This window comes from Drosophila willistoni, chromosome 3R, assembly GCF_018902025.1.
Source record: "Drosophila willistoni isolate 14030-0811.24 chromosome 3R, UCI_dwil_1.1, whole genome shotgun sequence".
Classification (NCBI taxonomy): domain Eukaryota; kingdom Metazoa; phylum Arthropoda; class Insecta; order Diptera; family Drosophilidae; genus Drosophila; species Drosophila willistoni.
The window spans coordinates 32,912,966-32,935,686 of NC_061086.1; the positions used below are offsets into that span (position 1 = coordinate 32,912,966).

The window sequence follows — 22,721 nt, forward strand, 5'->3', positions numbered from 1 at the left end:
CCGAACTTTGGGTTGTGTGTGTGTATCTGAATCGATAAAGCAAGAGAAAAAAAAAAAGCGGATGAGGCATTATTCCAATCATTGGCAGAATGATTAATTTGATTTCATCGCCACAAGTAAAGCTCATCAGACTTGGAGCCAAAAGCAATCCCCAAAATCTTTACCCAAGCCCGAGCATACTCGGCGTGTGAGTAATAAGTGCAAACTTTTTATGACATCCGCCATGTTGTCCCGTTGCCCGACTAAATTATGGCATCTTTCCATTTGACAGTTATAGAATCTTCGCTTATGATGTCGTATCCGAGAACTGTGGTTGTCGATACCCTTAATGGTGACACCTGTGTCCCCATGCACGTGACTGGGACTTGGCATTGTAATCGCTTATTATTCGTGGGAAGGAAAAAGAAAAAAATCCGTTTCCTTCTCTCGTTTATCTTCATTGAATTGACAGATATATGTATATGAGATTGATCTTTGATTGGGAAGAGCAATGTTTCATTTAAAGACATTTCTCTAGTTCATTTTGTGCTTCGATTAAAAAGTTTCCATAACGATATCGTGTAGAATTATTTGGAAAATTGATTTCATGAAGTTTCATACAACAAAAAGAAAAGGTCCAATTTTTTTTTTTACTTTTACTTTGAAAATTTGACAACTTAAGCTCATTTTTATGCTTGTTGTGCTTTCTTCTGCTTGATTTACCTTGTGAAAATCACACACACTCAACTATATACATAGAAATATATGGAGTTATATATATAATTGTGCGTGTGTGTGTGGGTATGTGTGTAATGGCCTTGTTTCGGGATCCTGTTCAACGTTTTTATGACTGCTGGCAGTTGTTTGTTTTATATATTTTTTGTTTTGTTGTTTTGTGTTCCTTGGCTGTTGATAATAATCCTTAGCTTTGTTGTGTTGATTTTCCTTGGTCAGCAATAGCAATAAAAATCCTTCTGCCTTAAATGCGCGTATCCTTTTTCGCTTCCATTTTCCGCTTTCACAGATTCACACACGCTCACACTGGCGTCAGTCAACTCTTTTTATATATATATACATATATAGAAACCGTTTAGTTGGATTTTTTTCTGGTTCACTCTTTGTGCTGAATTTTTATTGAATTTTTAATTATTATCAGTTGATGTATCAATCAAATCTATTTGCATTAACCAGTCATTAATTTTTTATTTATATTGGCACAATGAAATACACTCTTTAACTAATTTGCAATTGATTTCGGTTTATTCAAATTTGTATTATTCTAAAAACCTGAAAAAATTTCCTCTATAAAATGCAAATAATCATGCATAAATTTTGTGGTAATTTAAAAATTTGCATTAACGCTAATACTATTACTACCTATATATGTAAATTTAACTATGGCATACTTTATATATTTTTTTGAAACTGTTATTTTTGCAAATGCCAGTAACTAAAATGCCACTCAGTTGCCCTGAATTTCAATATGTGTAGTCAATGCAAAAAAAACTGCAATTGAACTCTCTATGGCACACTTTTGGCACAAGTGGAAGTGAAATTTGATATTTATTTCCATGCTAAATCTGTGCGCTTAAAAAACGCTTTTCATGAAAACGATTTTTGTTAGAATAACAGAAAATCTGTAAAAATCTCTACGTATACGTATACAACTAGTTTAGCGAACTGGAATTATTGATTCAATTTCTGAATAATAAGTCTATCAATTTCCCTAACAAAAGCTACGAATATACATTTAAGGGATTAGCACTATTTTTCACACATTAAAAAAAAAGACTTCTGTTGCCATCAGCTGACATTTGTTAAGTTTGGTTTTCGTTTCTTTGCAGTGCTTTAATTATTCTAAGCCGCAAAAACGATTAAGTTTTACAACCGTCTAATTGCATGCGAGTTGAAGTAACAACCAACAAACAAGGCATGCAATAGTTGGAAAATTTTGTTGTTGTTGTGTTTTGAGTTTTTCCTTGAATTAGAAAACGCGAATGTCAATGACCGCTAAGTGGAATGTTTTACGATACTTTTTGGTCTAAGGATAAGTATTTCAAACGGAATGCCGACGCGTAGGAGAAAGAGCGCGACTGATGCTGATGCTTACGCCAACGACTACGCACGACGATGACGCGGCATATTTACGCACACCATGCAAACATAGTGAGCATAACAAAGATATTGCGCCTAAGACTAGGCAACACTTTACGAAATGCTTTATAATTAAACAATTTCTCTCGCTTTAGCCATGCACAAAAACACACACAGACACACACTAGCAAATACACTTACACTGCTAACTGTTTGATACTTTTTCTATACTTTTTTTTTTTTTAATTTGAAATTGGTTTTTTGCTTTAAATTTTGGATTTTTTTTCCTTTTGTGTAAAGCCACGTGCACAGATTTTATTGCGCCTTAACGCTTCGCTTGTGTCCACGACGCACGAATGTATTCCAACGACTGAAGATTACTTTCATGGCTGGCCAAGCTTCATACCTAGACCTCGTCGTTGCCTTCAGTCACTCCGTCGTCGTTGTCGTCCTCGCCATCGTCCTCGTCAATGGCAGCAACGGTAACATAGTACAGTGTGTGAGAAACCCAAACGGATGTGGGTTAAGCTCTAAAAACCTTATACACGACACCAAGAGAGCAAGAGAGTTGGAGCAGAGAGAGCACTGGAAGTGGAACCTATTCACTGAGGACAGCTTTTCTCTCTCATTTAACGCAATCAGCTGTTTGAATTCCAAAAGGAGAGCTAAGTAACCAACAAACGAACGAACGAACATGAAAAAAGAAAGCGAATAAAAATTAACTAATTTTTTGCTTTGCCATCTATTGTTTTTACATTCATCCACCGTCTCTACGCCGACATTGTTTTGTATCTCGTGTGTTTCTGCCATTCGATGGCTTTGTTTTGGCAGCAGCAGCAAAGTCGCATGGCACATTTCCATCATTGAGGTAGGTCTGTGAAAATTGTCAACTGTAAACCAAACAGAACTCGCCTAGCTCACCTTAATAAGTAAAGACCAAAATCGAAGAAATAGAAAGCATATTAAATATGTATATGGAACTGTATAAAACAATCCATTGTCCTGTCATATTTTTTAAAATTTATATTCGCTGCCAATAGAAAATGCAATAAGGCGTAAATAGTTATATATTTATCGTCAACAATTTCCCAACTATTAAAATTTCTTACTATAAATCATAGAAGGCAACTGGCAGAGAATGAAAAATCGAAGTTAAAAACGATTTACGACTGTGGAAAAGGATCTTCCATACAATATTGGCTGGAGTGGTAAGTATGTATGTATATGTAAAATGCAAATGGAGGCGATTGGCGACAAAACTTCTGGTAAAAGAAATTCCTTTTTTCGTTTATTCGTTTTTTGTTTTTTTTTGGCTATGCTAAAGCAAAAATTGTGGCAGCCAAGACTCGACGATGGGGAACTGTCGACTCCCGTTGACTCCCGTTTCCGTTGTCCTTGCCCGCTTCTGTTACTGTTCCTTTTTGCTTTCTCTTATTGGCGCACTTTGCTCCTTTTACGGTTGCATGAATTTTTGAGCAGCTTCACATCCGGTTATAGTAGCCGGAAATTGCAACAGAAAATACTTTTCACATACATACACACACACACAAATATATACATACACCCAATAGAGAGGCATATGCATGGCATTTGTATGCAAATTTTCAGTCAATGATTTTGCATATGTTTGTACCTCAGTGCGATTGCCAAAATTGTCTTCTTTTTTACCACCACTTTCTGCTTTCAGCATAGTTTACTTTTGACCCCAACCATCCAACTAACCGTCTCACCATCCATCCATCTATCCACACATCCATCTCCCTGCCTTGCGGCCATTGATGGGCTTCGTGTACCTTCATACCTATTTATGGGTAGCATAAAATGCCAAATTTGTGGCATACCTTGAATTTTGTGCAGGTGTGTATCAAAATAGAGAATAAAAAGCTAAGGTAGAGAAAGAGAAAGAGAAAGAGAGAAAGAAAAAGAAATTGAAATAAACAGAATTTGCAGAGTCTGTGAAAACATTTTGTAAGCCAAGTTACAAGTTTGCATACATTAGACTGGCATGGATTTGGCTGGAAAATTTTATGTTACAAAATTTATAAGGCATATGGAAATCAAAAAAGGAAAAGCTAAAGAAAGTAGCTATTGAGTTTTGTTGCTTATTTATGTGAATAAATGTGAACTTTTAAGTTAATATTTTGTTATTGGATTTACATAAGTGTAGCACAAGGACAAAATTTTTAATGTCTGAAAAATTGAAAAATTCTTGATAGATGATCTTAAAAATTATGAATTCAAACAAAATCGTACTCTAAAAATGGAAATAAATACATATTCTTCTTTCTAGAGACTTATATATAGGCAACTTGATAAAACTTGGACTTTAAAGCCATTTGGATTTATTTTTCGTGTTTTTCATGTTAAAGGCACACTTTTCATCTATCGCTCATGTCAACAGCAAAATGTGTGTAGCATCACAAAGTTTTACCTATAAGCCTGCCTTCTTCTAACTCTCAGAGCTCACAGTCTGCTTTATCAGCACTGTCAATGAATGGCGACAAATCAGCAAATGCCAAATGAAAAAGCAAAAAGCAAACGTGCGTGCGATTTGACCACACTTCATGTTCTGCCATTGCAAATCCATACAACAAGATAAAGGACTTTTGTATAGCAATCCAACGAAGACAGGAAAGCAAAAAAAAAAGACTAGTGAAGCATCTGCAGGACATAATTGAAAGCAAAGAAGAACATAGCAAAAGAGGAGAAAAAAAAATAAAAACAAAAACAAGTGGAAATAATTTTGTAACATAAATCATAGCTGGTCAAGTTATTACAGTAATTTTATGATAAATGAGCGTTAAATAATATGTATAAATATTGGCGACAGAGCAGTACAGGGATAGCAAAAAGAGAAAGACAGCAATGGGGAGGGGGGTGAAAAATTGATCTAGGGGGAGTGAGTGAATAATAGTCGTGTGACTTGTATTATGCAATGTTACTCCATTTAAGCAAATAACGGCAGTATCCGAGATATTATGGCTTTTGCTCTTATAAATATGCAAAAATGACAAAACTCATATATGCACAAACCGCACACACACACACACACACGCACACGCACACCGACATACACAGTAGATAGACATAAATCAAATAATTTTCTATTTAATTTTAGGCTTTCTTCTGTTTGACAAAAACCAAAAGCCGTGAAGCTTAGTTTTTCAGGCCTTTTTGATATATTGAGCCTAGTCCCCATGGCCTATACTTATCATGTGGGATGATTTTCCTCAAACAAAGAAAAGGAAAGCGCGTGTGTGAGACAAAGCGAGAGAGAGCGAGAGAGAGAGGGAGATTGCAGGGGAAGTAAAACATCAACTTGTCTGCTTGTGAAATTTATTGGCTTATGGCTAATGCTTCGATTTTAATCGCGTATTTTCTGGTTGAGAAACTTTCCGAAATACTTTCGAATAGCACTAAGTAAGAATACTTTTACAAAATGAGATGAATAACATTTGTTAAAGTTTTTAAATTTCATTTCCACATGCTACACGTATTTATATATATATTGTTTGCATATTGAAAAATAAAAAAAAAATACAAAGTATTTTCACTTTTATTTTGGCATTCAGTTATTTGGCCAAGCAAATCACAGAACCAACTGGCAGCTCACAGAGGCAAAATAATTAAATTTTTTTGGCAACCAGCAAACAGAAAAACAAAAACCAAAAGAAAAAACGAAATCATGTTGCAAATAGCCCACTCGAAACATTTTCCAATGGTAACAGGAAAATGCAATTTTTCGCACTGTTTGCCCAAAAGGGGACAAGGAGGCGTCAGTAAAAAAATAAGGGAAATGCTGCTGAACTGAACTGCAGCTGTGAGTCACAAAAATCATTTTTGCTCTTTTCATTCATTAAAAAACAATTAAATGTGCGACACGCGAACTTAATTACATTTTTATATGTATGTGTTCGTGGGCGGTATTGCCTTTGTTTGAATGTGTGTGTGTGTGTGTGCGTGTGTGTGTGTGTGTGTGGGCAATCATCTCATCTCGTCCTGTCTGCCTGCCTGCGTACTTTTGCGGTTTTCTCTTTAACTTGAATATTTTATAGTCTTTGGCGGCAACAGACAATTTGTATAAATTAACAATTAAAGTACGCATCAGGCTCAGCCTTGGCTCGTGGTCTCGCATTAAGTGTCCATTGTCTGGCCGCCCCACAAAAACATTTTCCAATTTGTAGCAAATTGCAAAAATTTGTTTTGTGGTTACTTTTCAGTAACCACCCCCCTCCCACCCCCACCCACAACTTTTTGCGACATCCATGAATTTGGGAGAGAGGGCCAAAAAGGAGTTTTGGCCATAAACTTCAATTGCGCGTTAAAATTTCACACTGCTGTCGCATGTCTACAATTCCAAGACAGTTTTGCTTCTTTATTAATGGCATTAATTAAAAAACACAAAAACCAGAAAAAAAGTTAAGAAAAACCAAAACAATTTCATTTGTAAACGAAACCCACTCAGGATAATTTTGTTGGTATAATTGTTGTTTTTTAAGTTGTCTGCTTGTCTAGTTGCCAAGCCAACAAATTCGTTTGACATAAATCAGTTAAGCGTTTTTGGTACGTTGAGACAGTCTACATAAATGCATTTAACTAAACGTAATTTATCTTCATCATTTCTGCTTGAGGAATTCTTTGTGTCTTCTTCCTGGATTCTTGGTTAAAAAGCTCAAAATTGGTCTTGTCCTGTATCTCTCATTAAACTCTGCTCGCTTACACTCGGTCTCATGGTTTGGTTCTCTTCGAGTTAACCGCGATTAACACACAATCAGTTTAAATGGCGACCCTTTGCAAGTCCTTTCTTTGCCACACCATCTCACTGGGTCTCCAAGGCTCTGTGCATTTTGGTTTTTCTTGCTCTTTATCCTGGCGCGTCGATTGTTCAAAAAGGAATTGACATAATTTTAAAATGTACAAAGCGCAAAAAGGAAAAAGTCGCCGCTGCGTAGCAGGACGACAGCGGGCTAATAAGTGTCTTGCGCTTAAGATGAAAAGAAAAAAACAAAAAACAGAAAGGAAAAGGCAAAAACGTGCCAACAAAAGTAATTGAGAATGAGCCAAGAGCGACAACAGCCAGCAAGGCAGCAGGCATCGTCAGCATAAAACTTTTATTAAATGATTAAGTTAAAGCGTCGAGGCGGCCCCCAAAAAGTAGGCAACCAAATTTGTCAAATTTTGACTCACACACACGCATACGCACAGATCGGAGGTACAGACTTACTCTGGGGACGTTTTGAATTTTTGATAGTCATGGCTTTTGTGTCTGATTTTCCTACCTAACAGAGAGTTTCCCTGTTCCCTCCCCCCCACTGCCTGCTCTATATCCCGCTACCTTCTCCACCAAGCTTATTAAATATAACACTATACTTACTTTGCCTTCACCAGCAACGTTCATGAATTATTCAGTGCGTGGTCCTTCCACCTCGCTTTCACATTTTTCTTTTGTCTTTCCTGGTTTTCTTTCCATCTCTTTTCATTTTTTCTGTTTTTTTTTTGTTTTGTTTTCTTTTGCTCTTCTCTGTTAATTTTCGTGTAAAAAATGCACTGTAATTTATTTTAATAGGCTTTTTTTTGGTAAAAAAAAAAAAAAACACAACCTGAACGCGTCGCTTTCCGGTTTTTGTTTGTGCTCATAATCTTTGCATAACTTACCTGCATTAAAATATTTATAATATAAATGTCTTTTGCATGTATGCATAAACATACTCACATACACCACACACACATACATACATATTTATGTTTTGCTTCTACTTAAATTTTTTTCTTTGGGTTTTGTCTTCGCGGTTTTTGGTGGTGTGACAAAAGTTTAATTACTTTGAAAGCTTTGTGGAGCTTTGTTTATGCCACACATAACTTTTATTGTTAATGGCAATTGAACTTTCCCTAAGGGTCTTACGGTTTAATTATAACAACTAATTAGCTGCAAATTGAATGCATAAAGTTAATTTGATTGCAGTATTAAATATTTAAAGGTAAATATTTTGCAATAAATTGATTATACGTATTACTTAGGTACCACATATATTTATAGAGAAAAGAATAGAAATAGAAGAAGAAGGTAACAATTGAAAAGAAGGTTTCTCCATATAATCATTTATGAAAATTGCAATTGGGTTATAAAAAAGATGGGACAACGCTAGAAGTAAATCTTTTTAAAGGGCAAGGTAAAGTAATGCAATTTTCAATCATTCTTTTTTCAAAACTTTAAGAATAAGTAGCTAATTCTCACTATCTACATAATCCATCAAATTGAAGATATTTTCTTTATCGTTGACAGACTAATTATTTGTATATTTTAATTAGGAATATTCGATTTATTTAATTAATAGTGTATCTTCAATGAGAAGCACAGCTAAACAGATTATTCTTTTTATTTATTATTTCAGATTTAGACTAACATAAAGGATATTAACTATTCGATGTAGACAGTAAATTTTTCGTAGATCATCTTTTATTTGGCGGCTAGTAAAAGTTAGTTGAGGCAAAACTCTTTTGAATGTAGAAGCAATTGCCTGCAAGTGAATTGGGTGACTGTGTGAGAGCATTTTATTTTATGGCTTCAGTTTTTCTGTGTTGTTTTTCGAGTGTGCTAGTGGGTGTGTGCTCTCTCATTTTCACACGCAATATACGACAATGAGTATCAGGGCCAAAGAGCATTCACAGACAAACATAAATTTGTTGAGCATAAAACACGCCCAAGGAATTATACTGTGCCACAGCAGTAGCAGTAGCAGCAGCAGTGGCAAGAACGGCAAAAGCAGCAGCAGGGCCTCTGACTCAACGAAAACAAATTCGGCAAACAAATTTCTAAAGCAAGTCTAAACAATAAAGCTAAACAATAATTTCCGCTTGCGCGTTGAAACTTCCGTTTCCTGTCATGGCTGCGTTTGTTGGCCATAAAAAAAACAACAAAAATAAAAACGAAAAAAAGGTGGCAACAAAAACAGCAACTGGAGGCTACTTAAGACAAAGCAGGCCACATGTGAGTGTGTGTGGGTGCGATTACTTTTTCTCTTTGTTGATCCTTTGACACTTCAAACAAAAGGACGCATTGGAATGGTGCATGGAAATGCAGTTTAGATTGCATTTTGGAATTTGTTTGATAATTTATCGCGTTTATCTGGCCAGGGCTGCTCATAATTTATGCAATGTGGCTCTTTTATAAGCAATTTGGTGATCCCCTTACCTAAACCCCATTTGCAAATACAAACCGTTAATTGTATTCAGAAAGCCAAGCGGAAACGGAAATAAGTTCAAGTTCCATGTAAGTGTGTCTGTGTGTGTGTGTGTGTGTATGGTAGTAGTAGTAGTAGTAGTTTGTCGCAGCCATTGCGGCTCTAATCTTTGGCAAACGCGGCATCAACGCCGCATGACTAAAGGGAGATGAGGAGTGACCGTATCCTGGCGGATGTTGCCAGTTGCGTTTCCGCTGTGGGGGAAACACCAAAATCTTGGCAAGATTCTTGGCTAAACTTCTGTTGTTGGCAACTTTGTTCAAATAAATACCCATGGGAGTTTTGCAACTTAACCAAAACCAAACACAAAATATTTATGCAGAAGGGTTTGAAAAAAAAACCACGACAGAAATAAAGAAGCAATTAAAATTGATAAGCAATTTGCTTTCTTTTAAATTAGCCGACATGTTAATCATTCCGCTTGGCAGTTGATGAATAATGAAAATCAAAATAATTTTTCTGCATTAATGCTTGATTTTCAAAAAGAACAAATCGTTATTTACATTAAACGAAACCTTTAAAACTTGAAATGGATGCTGAAAAAAGAATAATTATTAGGTAGGTATTAGTAAAAATTATATGAAACGAAATAAATGACAATTTTATTTCATTTAGTTTCTCGACTTTTCAAATAAAACGAGTCAAAATAACTAGTTAAAGTAACTAGGCAAACATCAAGTGCTGTTAAAATTGTATACTCCTGACTAGCCAACTGACTGGCTGGCTGGCTGACTGACTACAAAGAAAAATCCAAGCACTGAGAATGTTTTTGAAGGAATAAAACGAGGAAAATGTCAAGTTTGTTGAAGCTTCTTTCGTGCCTCATACAATAAACGTGGCAATTTCAGTCGCAATGCCAAGACTAAAACTGAGACAGAGATGCAGAGAGATGCCGAGACATCTCTTGTCATGAGAGAAAGAGTAAGGAAGACAGTAACAGAAACCGAGAGAAAGAGAGAGAGAGAGAAAGATTCAGAGCTTCTTGTCCATTTAGGCTGGGGTAAGAAAGATGCAACACAAATTGAAAACGAAATGCCCCAAACTGAGGGCAGCAAATGAAATGCAATGCTTATCTGTTGCTGTCTTTCATTCTTCTGTGTTTCTCTTATATTTTCTTTCTTCCTTTTGTTTGGACCTGGGCTTTTAATTCCAAATATTTTGATAGCTTAAAGTACAGTTGTTTGGTTAAGTAAAGAAAAAAAATAAAAATAGTTTTTAAATGATTGTCCCCCTGTCACATTTGAGTTTCATTAATTTTATGTACATTGCCCTGCGCCAGTTGCTCAGTCACTCAGTCTGTCATTTAGTCAGCCAGTCAGTCAGTCAACTGCAGCAATTTTCTTTTATTGGCAATCAAATTAAAGGCAATGAAATGAGCTGCTTCTTGGGAAAAAACTCAATGCGGTTCATTGGGTTTCATCTCGTTTCGCTTTGACATGCCCTGCGCCTTACTACAGGTTTTTGGCTTGGCCCCATTTCTTCTACTCCATTCAATGCGATGCGATGGAACCCCGAAAATAAGATGGGAGAAAAATTAAAGTGACAAACCCATTTGCAGATGGCGCTTGCATTCTATTTTATTTAAATTGATTCTGTTTTACCTTAAAATTGACTTATTTATGTATCTTGCACTAAGTTCACACAAGCTTCTAAATTTATTACTGGATATTATGTCCACAAAGCGATATATATAAATTAACCTAGTTACGTTCCCAGCTTATTCAATAGACGCAAAACAAGAGCAGTAAATGCAACAACAGCAAAGCGCAAATAATAGCCTTGATATTTCATTTATATGGTATATATAAGTGTATACAGATATCCTATTTCTAGCTCCCTCTGTCTCTTGCTCCCTTTCTCGCTTTCCGTCTCTATCTTTCTCTGTGTGTGTGCGGTCATTTATACTGATGCAGTTTGGACATTTGTGCAAGGCTTTACAGGATTTACCTGTGTTTAGCTTCATTTCTCTCCTAGCTAGGTTAGTTGAAGGGTGTTGGTTGGTTTAAATTAAACAGAGCAGCTGCTGACATGACAGCCGAGAAGGATTTTTATGGTACTACATTGTATGACATGTTAGATAATTTATGCTTAAAATGCGTGCCAAAATGCAGCTACATGAGAAACCCGAAGGACAGACAATTCCGAATGCACAGGACCCCATTGTGCTGTGGACTTTAATGCCCCAAAAAAGGTAATTTAAAAAAAGTATATCTATTTTAGCTTCCGTTAGTCAAAACGTGCATTGTATGCATTATGTGTAGTTGGCCATTATATATAATATCTGATCATAGTATCTATAGACTTGTATATATTTATTTATGCCTAGACACATCTGATAATTGGACTACGATTTTTATATGATTCTCATTTTTATTCAAGATTTAAATTTTAAAATGAGACAGATTTTTAATTACCTTGAGGTTGAAAAATAAGTTACATTGTCTTAGTTTAAATATAGGAGTTAAGCCATCTTGCAGCAATTCGAGATCTAAAGTATTTGGTTAAGACTTAACTAAACTTAGTTATTCAGTCTGACTTATTTCAGTCCAGACAGAAGCTTAGAAAAATATAAACAAAATATGCAAGCAACAAGATAAAGTTTAGAGTTCATAGAGTCCATGGTTTTTTTTTTTAACTCATTGAAGATTTCCTCAAGTATTATCGAAAACTTTCCTAAAGATTAACTAAAGAAGTATAAGATAAGAAGCATACTACTTGTGCGTAAGAATATTTTATCATTGGCAGGCATGTTCAAATCTTGGCAGCCACAAATATGTATCTATGTATGTTGCAACAAAATTTATTGTTCATCGATTGCATAGAATGTTGCACAGATTTTGTGCCGCATTGAAAGTTTTTGGCTGGGCAACAATTTTGAGCAGCTTTGGCCTTCTGCTCTCTTCTACATTGTATCGAGTTCTGAATAAATTTTGCCGAGAGTTTTCTATGTGTGTGTGTGTGTGAATGTGTATATTGGTTGGATTGTGTCTTTCATTATAACGAAAAATGGGAAAACAAAACAAAACATGTTTAAACATTTATGCTGCAACAGCAGCAGCAGCCGCCACCGCATACAGAAAATGATTTATGCATTTTGCCAATGTGGCACATTGTTGAAAAGAAATCGGTTAGCTGGCAACTGTTTCACAAATCAGGGGGAATTTGTTTTCTTTTTTTTTGTTTTGTTGTGTTTTGGAAAATTGATCAGTTAAATCTTAGATATTTAAGTGGGTTGCTCTAAATTGAAAATTAAAATTAATTAAATTATTAATTTACACTTGCAATTAAGATGCAATCTAATCGAGAGTTTTCTCCAAGGACCAAGGACGAATAAGATTGAAAAGGGAGTTGAGGCGAGAATGGGAGAAATGTGTGAGAATGTATGTTAGTCGTAGTGCTGTCAGTGTAAATGGAATCGCAACCAAGGCAATCAAGCAAACTAAGCGGCAAAGTTGTAAAGAAAATGCTACAACAACAGCCACGCCTTTGGCTCTATCCTCTGTTTACTTTTGGGTGGCTGAACTGGGCTGGCTGGCTGGCCTTAAGACCAAATGAAATTAAAAGCGAATGTCAGGACATAAGCACTAAATTCAATTTATTTTCCTCAAACTGCAGTGTATCCTTTTGCTTTGGACACTTCCACTGCCATGTTCCTCCCTCCCTTTCATTTGACTGACTCCCACAAAGTGTGCAGAAAGGGCAAACGACAGGGGGAAAAATGAAAAATTGTGTATATCATTTATGCACAATAATGTATACGAAAGATATATACCCTAAAGAAGACGAATGGCAACAAATTTAAATATCACTTTGACAAGTTTTTGTTCAACTTAAACAAGTGGAAGAAAAATAAGCGTTTACAGTTTCTATTTTTCCCCTTTATAAATATATTGAAATACCTTTTAGACAAGTATTTTATTTCGATATTGTTTGCCTTTTACCCTTCCCTTTTTTTACCCTAAGAGTATTACTGGATAAGAGAAAAACAACAACAAAGTAAGTAACATCAGAATGGTCTGCCATTTGGGTTTAGTCGAGCTGTGTTTTCCATTTGCTGTTTATGCTCTTGGCAGGCAGTTACACTAACTCCTAAACTTCCCCATTCAGTCCGGAGCGCAGCCATTCCATTTCCTTTACTTTAACCGGAAGTTGCACTGCCAGACACTGGCCGCCATTTTGCACGAGGCGAAACGGAACGAAGCCAAACGTAAAAACGTTTTCATCTACATAATGGGATCAATTCAATTATAAAACGAGTTTACTCCGCAGAGCTTCACGTCCGTCCTAGCCAGAGACCTGAACCAAAAAGCCAAAGCCAAAACACAAATCTAAAGCGAAAGCCAAAGCCATCCCTATATCCAATTCCCATTCTAAATCTGCATATAGTTCCTGCTGTAGTTGTTGTTGTTGTTGTTGCTGCTGTTGCTCTTGTTATTGCTGGATGCGGCTTTTCGTTCTTTTTTTCCTGGGGTGAGCGGTTGGCCAGCTGAAAGCGCTGACATTTGATGAATAGCTTGAAATGGATTTGATTCATTTAACTGTTGCTGGTTTGCCGGTCCCTGGTTTCACATCCTTTTTTCTCTCTCCTTTTGCCTCTTTCTCTAACTCTCCTCTTGTATTTTCCTCTACCGCTTGGTGGATTGCCATTTCAACTGCTGTTGCCTGTATGCAATTTGTATGGAGTAAATCACCGAGTGCATGGCACCACCGACAACAACAACAACTACGTATAACAATACCAGCAGCTGGATCTAAAATTGGGCCATGGCCACCGTTAAAAATGAAAAGTGACACACATCTGTTGAAAAGGATTTTTATTTGTTTAATCTATTTTTGTAACTTTTTCTATATGTATATACGATACGTATTTGTATGGATTTGCTTTAAAATTACATTTTTTACGAATATACACATCCAGAGGTGTATAAAAGATGAATTGGCTTATTGTAAGAATTCTAATCTTTGAATTCAAAGTTTTAAATCTATTTGATTTATATTCTTTTGACATTTTTGGTGACTAAATCGCATTTATATTTTAGTTTGTACATGTCATGAAAAAAATATAGCAAATACTTCCTTCAACCTATATTGCTCCATCAAATCTGTTCAATTGATGTTACAATACGTGAATAAAATGTCATTTATTTATTTTCAGAAATATATATGTGTCAGAGCTAAAAACTATAATCCTCTTTAAATTCTATAAAAGTGATACTGAGAAGTCGCTTTTGAGACAACTATTTCTACAATTTCAATTACCTCACTCTGTTCTCGTAAATATTTAAACTTAATGAGGCATTTGCCATATACATATCTGCATTATATCTATGATTTTATATATTTTTAATTATAATTAGCCTCAAAATTTATGTGTCAGTAGAAAAACAATAAATCATATGGGCATCCTCTCAATACTTCGCTCATTATAGAGTATTAATCGGTCAGAGAATCGGGGCTCCTTTTTGTCTGCTTTCATTGATTTTAGTCCAATTCGTCTGCATCTATATTTGAATTTTAGCAATTGCAATGAATAAGACAAATTTGGCATTTTATTTTTTAAATTTTAAAATATTGTTTAGTAGGCCAAGGGTTTAAAAAAATATCTTTCTACAGATTTTTGTGTTTTGTGTTTGTTTGTTTAAATATTACACTGATTCTGTTAAGTTGGTTCCTTGCTTGCACTTAATTGTTGAAGATTGTTTTAGCAAACCATGAAACTAGATGACACGATCGATGAACGTGAGAATGCTCACTTTAAGTCCACATACAGTCGCCAAATTACACAGCTGTCGCGCACCACCCAATTTGAGGCAACAGAAGTGGCTAGCATTTTGATGGTGTTTCACAAGTTTTGTCGACAAAATCCACCAAGACTGCGAAATAAAATGCAACGCAGTCAGTTTGTTGACTTCTTTATGGTGTTCTTTCCCATCTATGACTTGCCTATGGTGCAGCGGGTTGCCATGCTATTGTGTGAACACGGATCTCAGTATATCGAGGCTGAGGCATTTGTCCAATATATAGCTCTCATAATGTCAGATAATTTGGAGGAAAAAAGTGAATTTGCCTTCAAAGTAAGAGGACTTTCAATTGATCGATTAATATCTAATTATATTTTATTTTCGTAGGTATATGATGTTATGGGTGTTGGAAGTTTGGATGGCGATGTCATAAGCTCGGGTGTGGAGAAATATTTTTCTGTTGGTTCCGATGAAGATGAATTGTCCGAATTGAAATCAGATATGACTGAATATTTGCTTAGTAAATTCGATATGGATCGTGATGGCTGCATTAGTGCCGACGAATATCGAAGGATAGTGAAAAGCCATCCGCCCATGATGGAATTTATGGGTGAAATATTTCCAGGTACTGAATATTTGGTGAGGGCAGCATATTGCATGAACATTCTGTCGTATGTGGATAAATTGCATTGAGCTCAAAATTATTGGATGATACAACAAATATTGAAAATAATAATAACATACAGTCCAAACAACCAAAGTCTTTATACATATATGTATTTACATTTCAGTTTGTGTATAAACACTTTATTTAAACCTTAATTGATTATGTATTCCATGTCCTCTCGTCGTCAACCGAATTTCATTCAATTTGTATCGTCTCTGAATTTCTGATTGATTTCACTCGTCGTTTCAAATAGAATTTCAAGCTCATTGCAAAATCTCTTTTCAGAGAAATTTGATTGCAAATTCAATTTAACTTATTGGCAAAATACTTGGCATGCGGTGCGTATGATTAATTAACTTAGCTTTCAGATTTTCAGTATTGCGTATACGTTGTTCTGTGATGTGTGTGTGTGTGTGTGTGTGTGTGTGTACGTGTGTGCGTCTGCACTTATTGATAGTCATCTACATGTCAGACGCAGCCAAGTGGCTGCAATTTTCAACTCTAAGCAAAAGTTTTCGGGGTATATTTTTAAACTTGAAACTACCAGCAACAAAAGTGTCTGGAACAGCCAGAACTTTAAACCCAAAAGTTTCCTTTCAACAAGCAAGCAAACGCCTGCTTAGAAGCAATTTTAATTGATATTTTTCAGCACACACACACACATACAACTACTAACACAAAGACCCTTTCAGATACACACACACACATATACACACACACATTGTCGCCATTGCGTGTGCATGTTTTTGATTGCTAACTTGATTATTATAAAGTAAAAATGAAAAAAAAAACACCCACAAAATTGTAGCTCAAATTTTCTTTTTCATTTCCTTTTACATACTCTCTCCAGAAGGTATTGCAAGATTAATCGGAATTTTAAAACGCTCTAAAGAAAACATGGACAACCCTTTGAACTATGTACTTAGAGGTGGTTTAGGGTTTCGGGTTTCGAGTCTCCAGTGAGTGACAGTCATGACATAGAGTATGATATGATATGTTCTTGTGGTTTGTAATAGCTTAATGGATTGTACAACTTGTTAGCTGTTAGGGTATAAAAGATATCGGCGACTTGAAGCGATGTTTTGCCTTCTTCTTTCTTGCAACAAAAAAAAGTTGAAAATTAATTTTGAAAGTTTTCGACCGACCACTTTTGTTAGCTGGCAACAGAGGGTGGGGGTTGGGGTATGAGTCCCCATGCGAGGGGTGTGGCTAAACTTTAGCAGAGTTTTTTTTTTTTTGTCTTGTACGCCTACCTTAAGAAATGATTTGTTGCCGCCTTTTGTTGCTGTTCATTTCTTTCGCATGTTTTCACTTGTTTGTTGCTTTTACTGACTCAACTTTTTTCTGTTTTCGTGTTTCTTTTTTGCGTATTTCATTTTAATTAGAAAAAACACATTTTGAGTTGTTTTGTATCGTGTTTTTTTTTTTGTATTTTGTTTTGGTTGTTTGTTGGCCTGGCCCTTGGGGGCAATGGCAAATAATAAATAATCATGATGAAGAAGTTGCTTTTGTTGTCGTTCACTGCTTAATTAGAATTTCATGCATGTCAGTGACTTGAGCAGTCTGCACAAGAGTGACACTCCTGTGAGAAATGTCCTTGCCTTGTTATACCCCCCTCGTTTTTGGTCATAAACAAGCAGACAAACTATTAAATCGACTAATTAAGCAGCATGTGTCGGTTGTGTCCCTTATACGTTCCACACATTATGCAAACACGCATCCTGCTCCAAAACGGGTCTGATGAGTGGCCACTTTATCTAGCAGTTGACCCCCTTCTTGTGTCTTCCTCTTGCATATTTAATGTCTGAGGCTTCGGCTTGGTTAACCATAAAATTTCATATGAGAAAACTTTAAGCAGGCGTCGCATTCTGATGGGGGAAAAAACAAATACTAATATTTTACTGGCTTCTGCCAGCAGATGTTTTTTGGTTTTTGAGCTATTTTACTAACTGCCAGGTCAAAATGAGCCAAAGGCGTACATAGAGCTTTCGGTTTTCAATCTAAAAATGGATGGCATGTCAACAACATCATGGTGGGCCGCAGGTCAATGCAAGTTGGGCGATTTCGGATGTGTGTTTGTAGCGCCCAAAGGTAAAAATACTTGCCGAACATGGCAATTAGCGTGCGTTGTCATCTGGCTGGCTGGATCTATGTATGATGATGCCTGCCACCTGCCACCTGCCAACCTGCCCAACCATTCCAAAATGTGCCCCCGCTGGCAAAACAATCGACTCGGTGGCTGTGACATGCCGGCAAATGCGAAAAATTGCCAAAAGGCATTATCTGCTTCAGCGGCATGGGGTAGCCTATGCAAAACACGAATTCTTCTTTATGCCTCACCTTCTCGACTAACCGCCCTCCCGTCCACTTTTGTGAGTCAGCCTGACCGAAAAGTTCATCGTCAGACGCTGTGCCAAAAAAAAAAAGGTAAAGGTAAAGTCAGCTCCCACCTCCCGCAGCTCATCCAAGCTCTTCTCGGTTCGTTGTGCACAATTGTTGCACAATCATTGCGAGTATTTCAGTTGAGTTCAGTTCAGTTCAGTTGAGTTCAGTACAGTACGGTACAGTACAGTAGAGTAAAGTACAGAAGCTGCCCTTAGTGTCTGCGGGCAAGTGCGGGCCTTCGCCTAATGTAAACCAAACGGCAGCCAATTGCACTGCAGGCAGTCGCAGGCAAACGTTGTAATTCTGTAGTCTAATATGTAGTAGTTCCTTTTTTCGGTGGGGCACGAGGAGTGAGTTGTATAAACTGTAGATGGAGTTGGCTTGCCTGTCAAAGTGATGGATGGCGAGATGAGTCATGGTTTCCATGAGGTAGGGAATTAAACTAGTCTATGGCTTGATGCCCAGCAAACTAAAAGGTTTAGTGGAAAATAAAATAAATCGTATTAAACATAATTCTGTTGAGCAATTCATTTAACTTGACCAACCCTGAGTAACCTCATCTGAGTTCAGCTCAATTACATTTTTAATGCATAATTCTAATAAGCTTGGCACAGCAAAAGGGCTATTTGATGATTCAGAAGATTTTTAATGCTTTTGGTGAATTCATAGTTTGCGCTTAAATCATATGCAAATTAAGCTAACGAAAACAAAAACCACGTTTTAGTTTTTTTTTTGTTCTATGTGTACTTAAACGTAAAGTATTTCAAACTTCAATTCAGACAACCCCTGGGAAGATTCATTCTCCTTTTTTTGCTTTTTGCCAGCCAAAAGTAACTCAAAGTGACCCAATCCGAATTCTACTCTTATTTTTGGTTAACCTAACGAAGCCAATCGTTGTGCTAGTTAACCCCCAGGTAGTGACCCACCAGAGACTGAGCGGGTTAGGGAAACTAGCATTTTTCCACTCAATCTACAGAATCCTGAAACGCATTCAACATCAACAGGAATGTGGCCAAAACAAAAGGTCAGGGATACGAAGCGATGCGATGTGCAGGTGCAGTTCGTCTCGACGATTGTTTGAGGCCAAATTTTCTTTGTGTTCTTGGAAGCACTTGCTCACCAAACACCTACGAGTTGATTTTGATTAATTTGTTTGCTTTCACTAAGCAATTTGCACTGAAGCTGCATGAACCATAGCCAGTGTCTCTATGTTTTGTCTCTGGTGTAGATGCTGGCAGAGATAGCTCAGATAGAGTTATAGCCAGGTGGTGATGGTGATGGCAATGGACCAGAAACAAACGCTGGCATTGTGTGCTTAACACATTTACCCAACTGCAATGCGTATGTTTGCATTTTGCGTGTCGAGGCGAGCTGAGTTGAGTAGAGTTCGAGCTGATTCTGGAACCGGTTGCAGTAGCAGTAACAGAGGCAGGAGTCGGAGCCGGAGCCGGAGCCGGAGCAGGAGCTAGAGCTTATACTGGGTCCTGGTGTTTGCCCTGAATTGAGGTTGGGGCTTGTGGTCGGGGATACGGATGTGCGCACATTTGTTAGCTGCCAGGGGGATTATACAACAAATGCCCCAGTATCTACCCGTTTCCATCTCATCCCGCTTTATTCTTCATCTGCCATCCGTTGCTAGCGTGTCTTGTTTGCTTTCGAGGCAATTTTGCTAGCTGTTTGGGGGAATGGGATTGAGAATGGCATAGGGGATTTGGGATTGGGAACTGTAAATTGCAATGCGCTGCATGTCCTTGCGTCAGTTGCTTGTTAAACAATTGTTAACAAATTTCACAAACGAAACCGCCGAATTGTTGTCGTTTTTTTTTTTTTTTGCCCTGTTTCCCTATTTCTTGTCATGTAATCTGTCAAAGTGTACAAGAAAAAAAACATTTTCACCACCTCTTCAGCCGGCTAAACAAACTAATTAATAATTTAAACGAAATGCTAGAAAAAATTATCGATAAAAGTTAATTGCAGCGTGGAAGAAGCAAAATAGAAAATAAAAATAAAAAATAAAAGTTTCAATCACCATTTCCCTGGCATCCCTTGAACTTTGATGTAAAAAAGTTCTAAACGAATAGCAAACATGGCGGAAAAAAAAGTTTTGTTCTGAAAATTACGAAAAATGCAAAACATGGCCGAAACAAATTTTTTTCTGGTCATTAATTAGAGGCGGAAAACACCTTTTCTGTGTTCATTTTGGGGAAAACAACAAGCAAAACTTTGACAAGTGTGAGATGAAAGAGAGTGAGGGGCTGCAAACGCTTTGTGCCTTAAGGCTTAATTTGATTTTGTATTCATAGAATTTACATTTCCCAGTTTCAAGTTAATTAAATATATTTTATGGTCAATAGCACGAAGCAAGCCAGCACAGCAAAGCAATTAATGAAATAAGTATGCATAATTGAAAAATAATGAAAATATCATGTTTAATTTATGCAACAAATTTTGTCAGGGACAAATTGAAATTGATAGATTATGGCCTTAGAAAGGATTAAAAAGTAAAGGCGTTTTTACATCATGTACGAAATTTCACGTGCTAAAGGCATTTAATCGAGCAATACCCTTTAAAATTCGTCAAAAAGGAAACAATGAGCAACTCTTAAAAGAAATGTTATAATTTAATTGGAAAGGCTTCTAAATCTTGGTAAGAGTGTATACACTTTCACATAGCCTCTTAGCAATTCATTTCGCGAAACAGGAGTAACTTAAGCCTCGTGGAAAATAAATGGTAGAATTTAAGCCAACATATGGTTTTGTATTTATTATAAAATCATATTTAGTTCATGGAATTAGTCTGACAATAAACTTTAATGCATTGTTTTAGAATGAAATTCAAAATATTTCATACTTACTGACTAGGTTAATAATTGAAGTTCAAAAGTTTGTGTTGTAATTAGACAAAGGACATTCTCTAACTCACCTAAATGAAATTGAAATTAAAGTTCACTTGCTGAACAATCAAAGGCACAGCATGAACATTTTGCTTACCTGCATCAAAGAAAACACGCCATAATAGCCACCATATAGAAACACACAATCACAATCCTCAGTATCACATTAATACAATGTGTGTCGCTGGTTGTGGCAACGCAACAAATCGAGCCCTAAAATCAATGCAATCAATAAAAATTTCTACACACTCTTACCGCAATTGCGTCCAAACATTCGCCAACACGTGTCATGTGCTGCAATACCAATCAGGGTTGGCATATATAGAATTTCTATACAGTGCACCACATTCGAAGCCCTGTGACCTGGGCTCCCCGCCAGCGTTAGACGATGGCAACGAACTTTGTGCTCTGAGTGTGTGTGTGTGTGTGTTTGTTTGTGGCCTCCTGCCATGGTCTGCCATTATAAATGCAGGTGAGAGAGAATGAAGTGTGTGCGTGTAAAATACACACACGAGACAAATTTCGGGGTAAACAGACTTGGAGCAAAAAGAACGAAAAAAGAAAGCCATTACCACTACGGCAAGGCGTGCCAAGGACGCGTGAAGGATTCATTTACACCAACATCGACAGACGGAGTCGAATGCCATTAACAAGTTTGCCTATATGCGCGTCAAACTGTTCTGCTTCTTCACCTTCACCGGCGCCTTAACCGAAATTAAGATAAATGTGTAAACATTCCAACCCATCCACCATCCACTCTGCATCTTGAAGTTGGCACGTGGGAAAAATGAAAATGCTAGCTTGAAATATTTCACGGCAATTTCTCTTGGCCCATGCAAAATGTTGTCTATTTGCAATGTAATTTGTTTTGTGGCCAATACGGATGCGGGCATTCTCCATTTACTTTTCACCTTGTTCGTACTTCAACATCTCATGCAGTCAGTCTTAAAGTCATGACCAAGTCTTTGTCAGTTGTTTAAATTTCATCCAAAGTCGTCCATCTCTCTCGGAGTCTATTCCTTTCGTATTTTGCATATGCGCGGTGGCAAAATGTGGTCTAAGGATTATTTAAATATTTGCGGATTTGCATAGGAAAATGTCATGCAGATCAGAGCAACCTTCATCCGAGCACAGTGGACTGTGAATACAGGAGAGGAAGCTACAAAATCTACGACAATATGTCGGAGGAAATCAAAATGTACATATATAGATTGCTTCTGGAAATGCTAAGAATGATTTGTATTTATGGAAATGGATGAATTTTAAGTATAAAAAAAACTTAGAAGATTCTCTTGAAGACCGAAAGCCATATTCTAGGAAGACCGTCTGGTAGCATATTGACCTTCACATAAACTATCATTACGAGACTCTTGAAATGGCTTCACGACCATTGAAATCCTTTTCATGGACATTGAACAATGAGCATGACTAGTGAATTTTGTAAGAAACATTCTCCAACCATTGATAGTTTTAAAACGCAATTCTTATATATGTATATATATATACATACTGTGGCCATGCGGGCATGTCCTTGCATCCCAAGTCGGGACATTGAATTGACTTTTGCTTTTGAAAGAGACAGGAAGGACATTGGCACGTCAACTGGACATGGTTAGAGGGCATCCCAAGTTACGTGACATTCTGACCAGCTGGCATGTTCTAACGCTGACTCCTTCTCTGTTTTTTATTTGTTCAATGCATTTCGCAAAATGTTTTGCAT

General features: G+C 36.8%; 2 protein-coding genes across 2 annotated transcripts in view; one reads left to right on the top strand and one right to left on the bottom strand.

The window, feature by feature from the left end:
- Window positions 1-1,068, bottom strand: part of LOC6649667 (neuroligin 4-like) — a 38,755-nt gene extending 37,687 nt beyond the window's left edge. The window contains exon 1 of the mRNA XM_002072302.4: window positions 703-1,068. The gene's annotated coding sequence lies outside the window, so the exon portion shown is untranslated. The remainder of the gene's footprint in view (window positions 1-702) is intronic.
- Window positions 1,069-14,920: 13,852 nt separating this feature from the next.
- LOC6649669 (calcineurin B-like protein 10) lies at window positions 14,921-15,810 on the top strand. The gene is made up of 2 exons (XM_015177083.3): window positions 14,921-15,388; window positions 15,443-15,810. The coding sequence occupies exons 1-2, from the start codon at window positions 15,026-15,028 to the stop codon at window positions 15,746-15,748; spliced, it is 669 nt and encodes a 222-aa protein (XP_015032569.2). The 5' UTR covers window positions 14,921-15,025; the 3' UTR covers window positions 15,749-15,810.
- The last annotated feature ends 6,911 nt before the right edge of the window (window positions 15,811-22,721 follow it).

Bases quoted from the DNA above. Each gene is read 5' to 3' on its own strand.
- LOC6649669 (XM_015177083.3), top strand. From the start codon at position 15,026: ATGAAACTAGATGACACGATCGATGAACGTGAGAATGCTCACTTTAAG. The intron at 15,389-15,442 runs GTAAGAGGACTT...TTATTTTCGTAG, and splicing joins AAAGTGAATTTGCCTTCAAA to GTATATGATGTTATGGGTGT.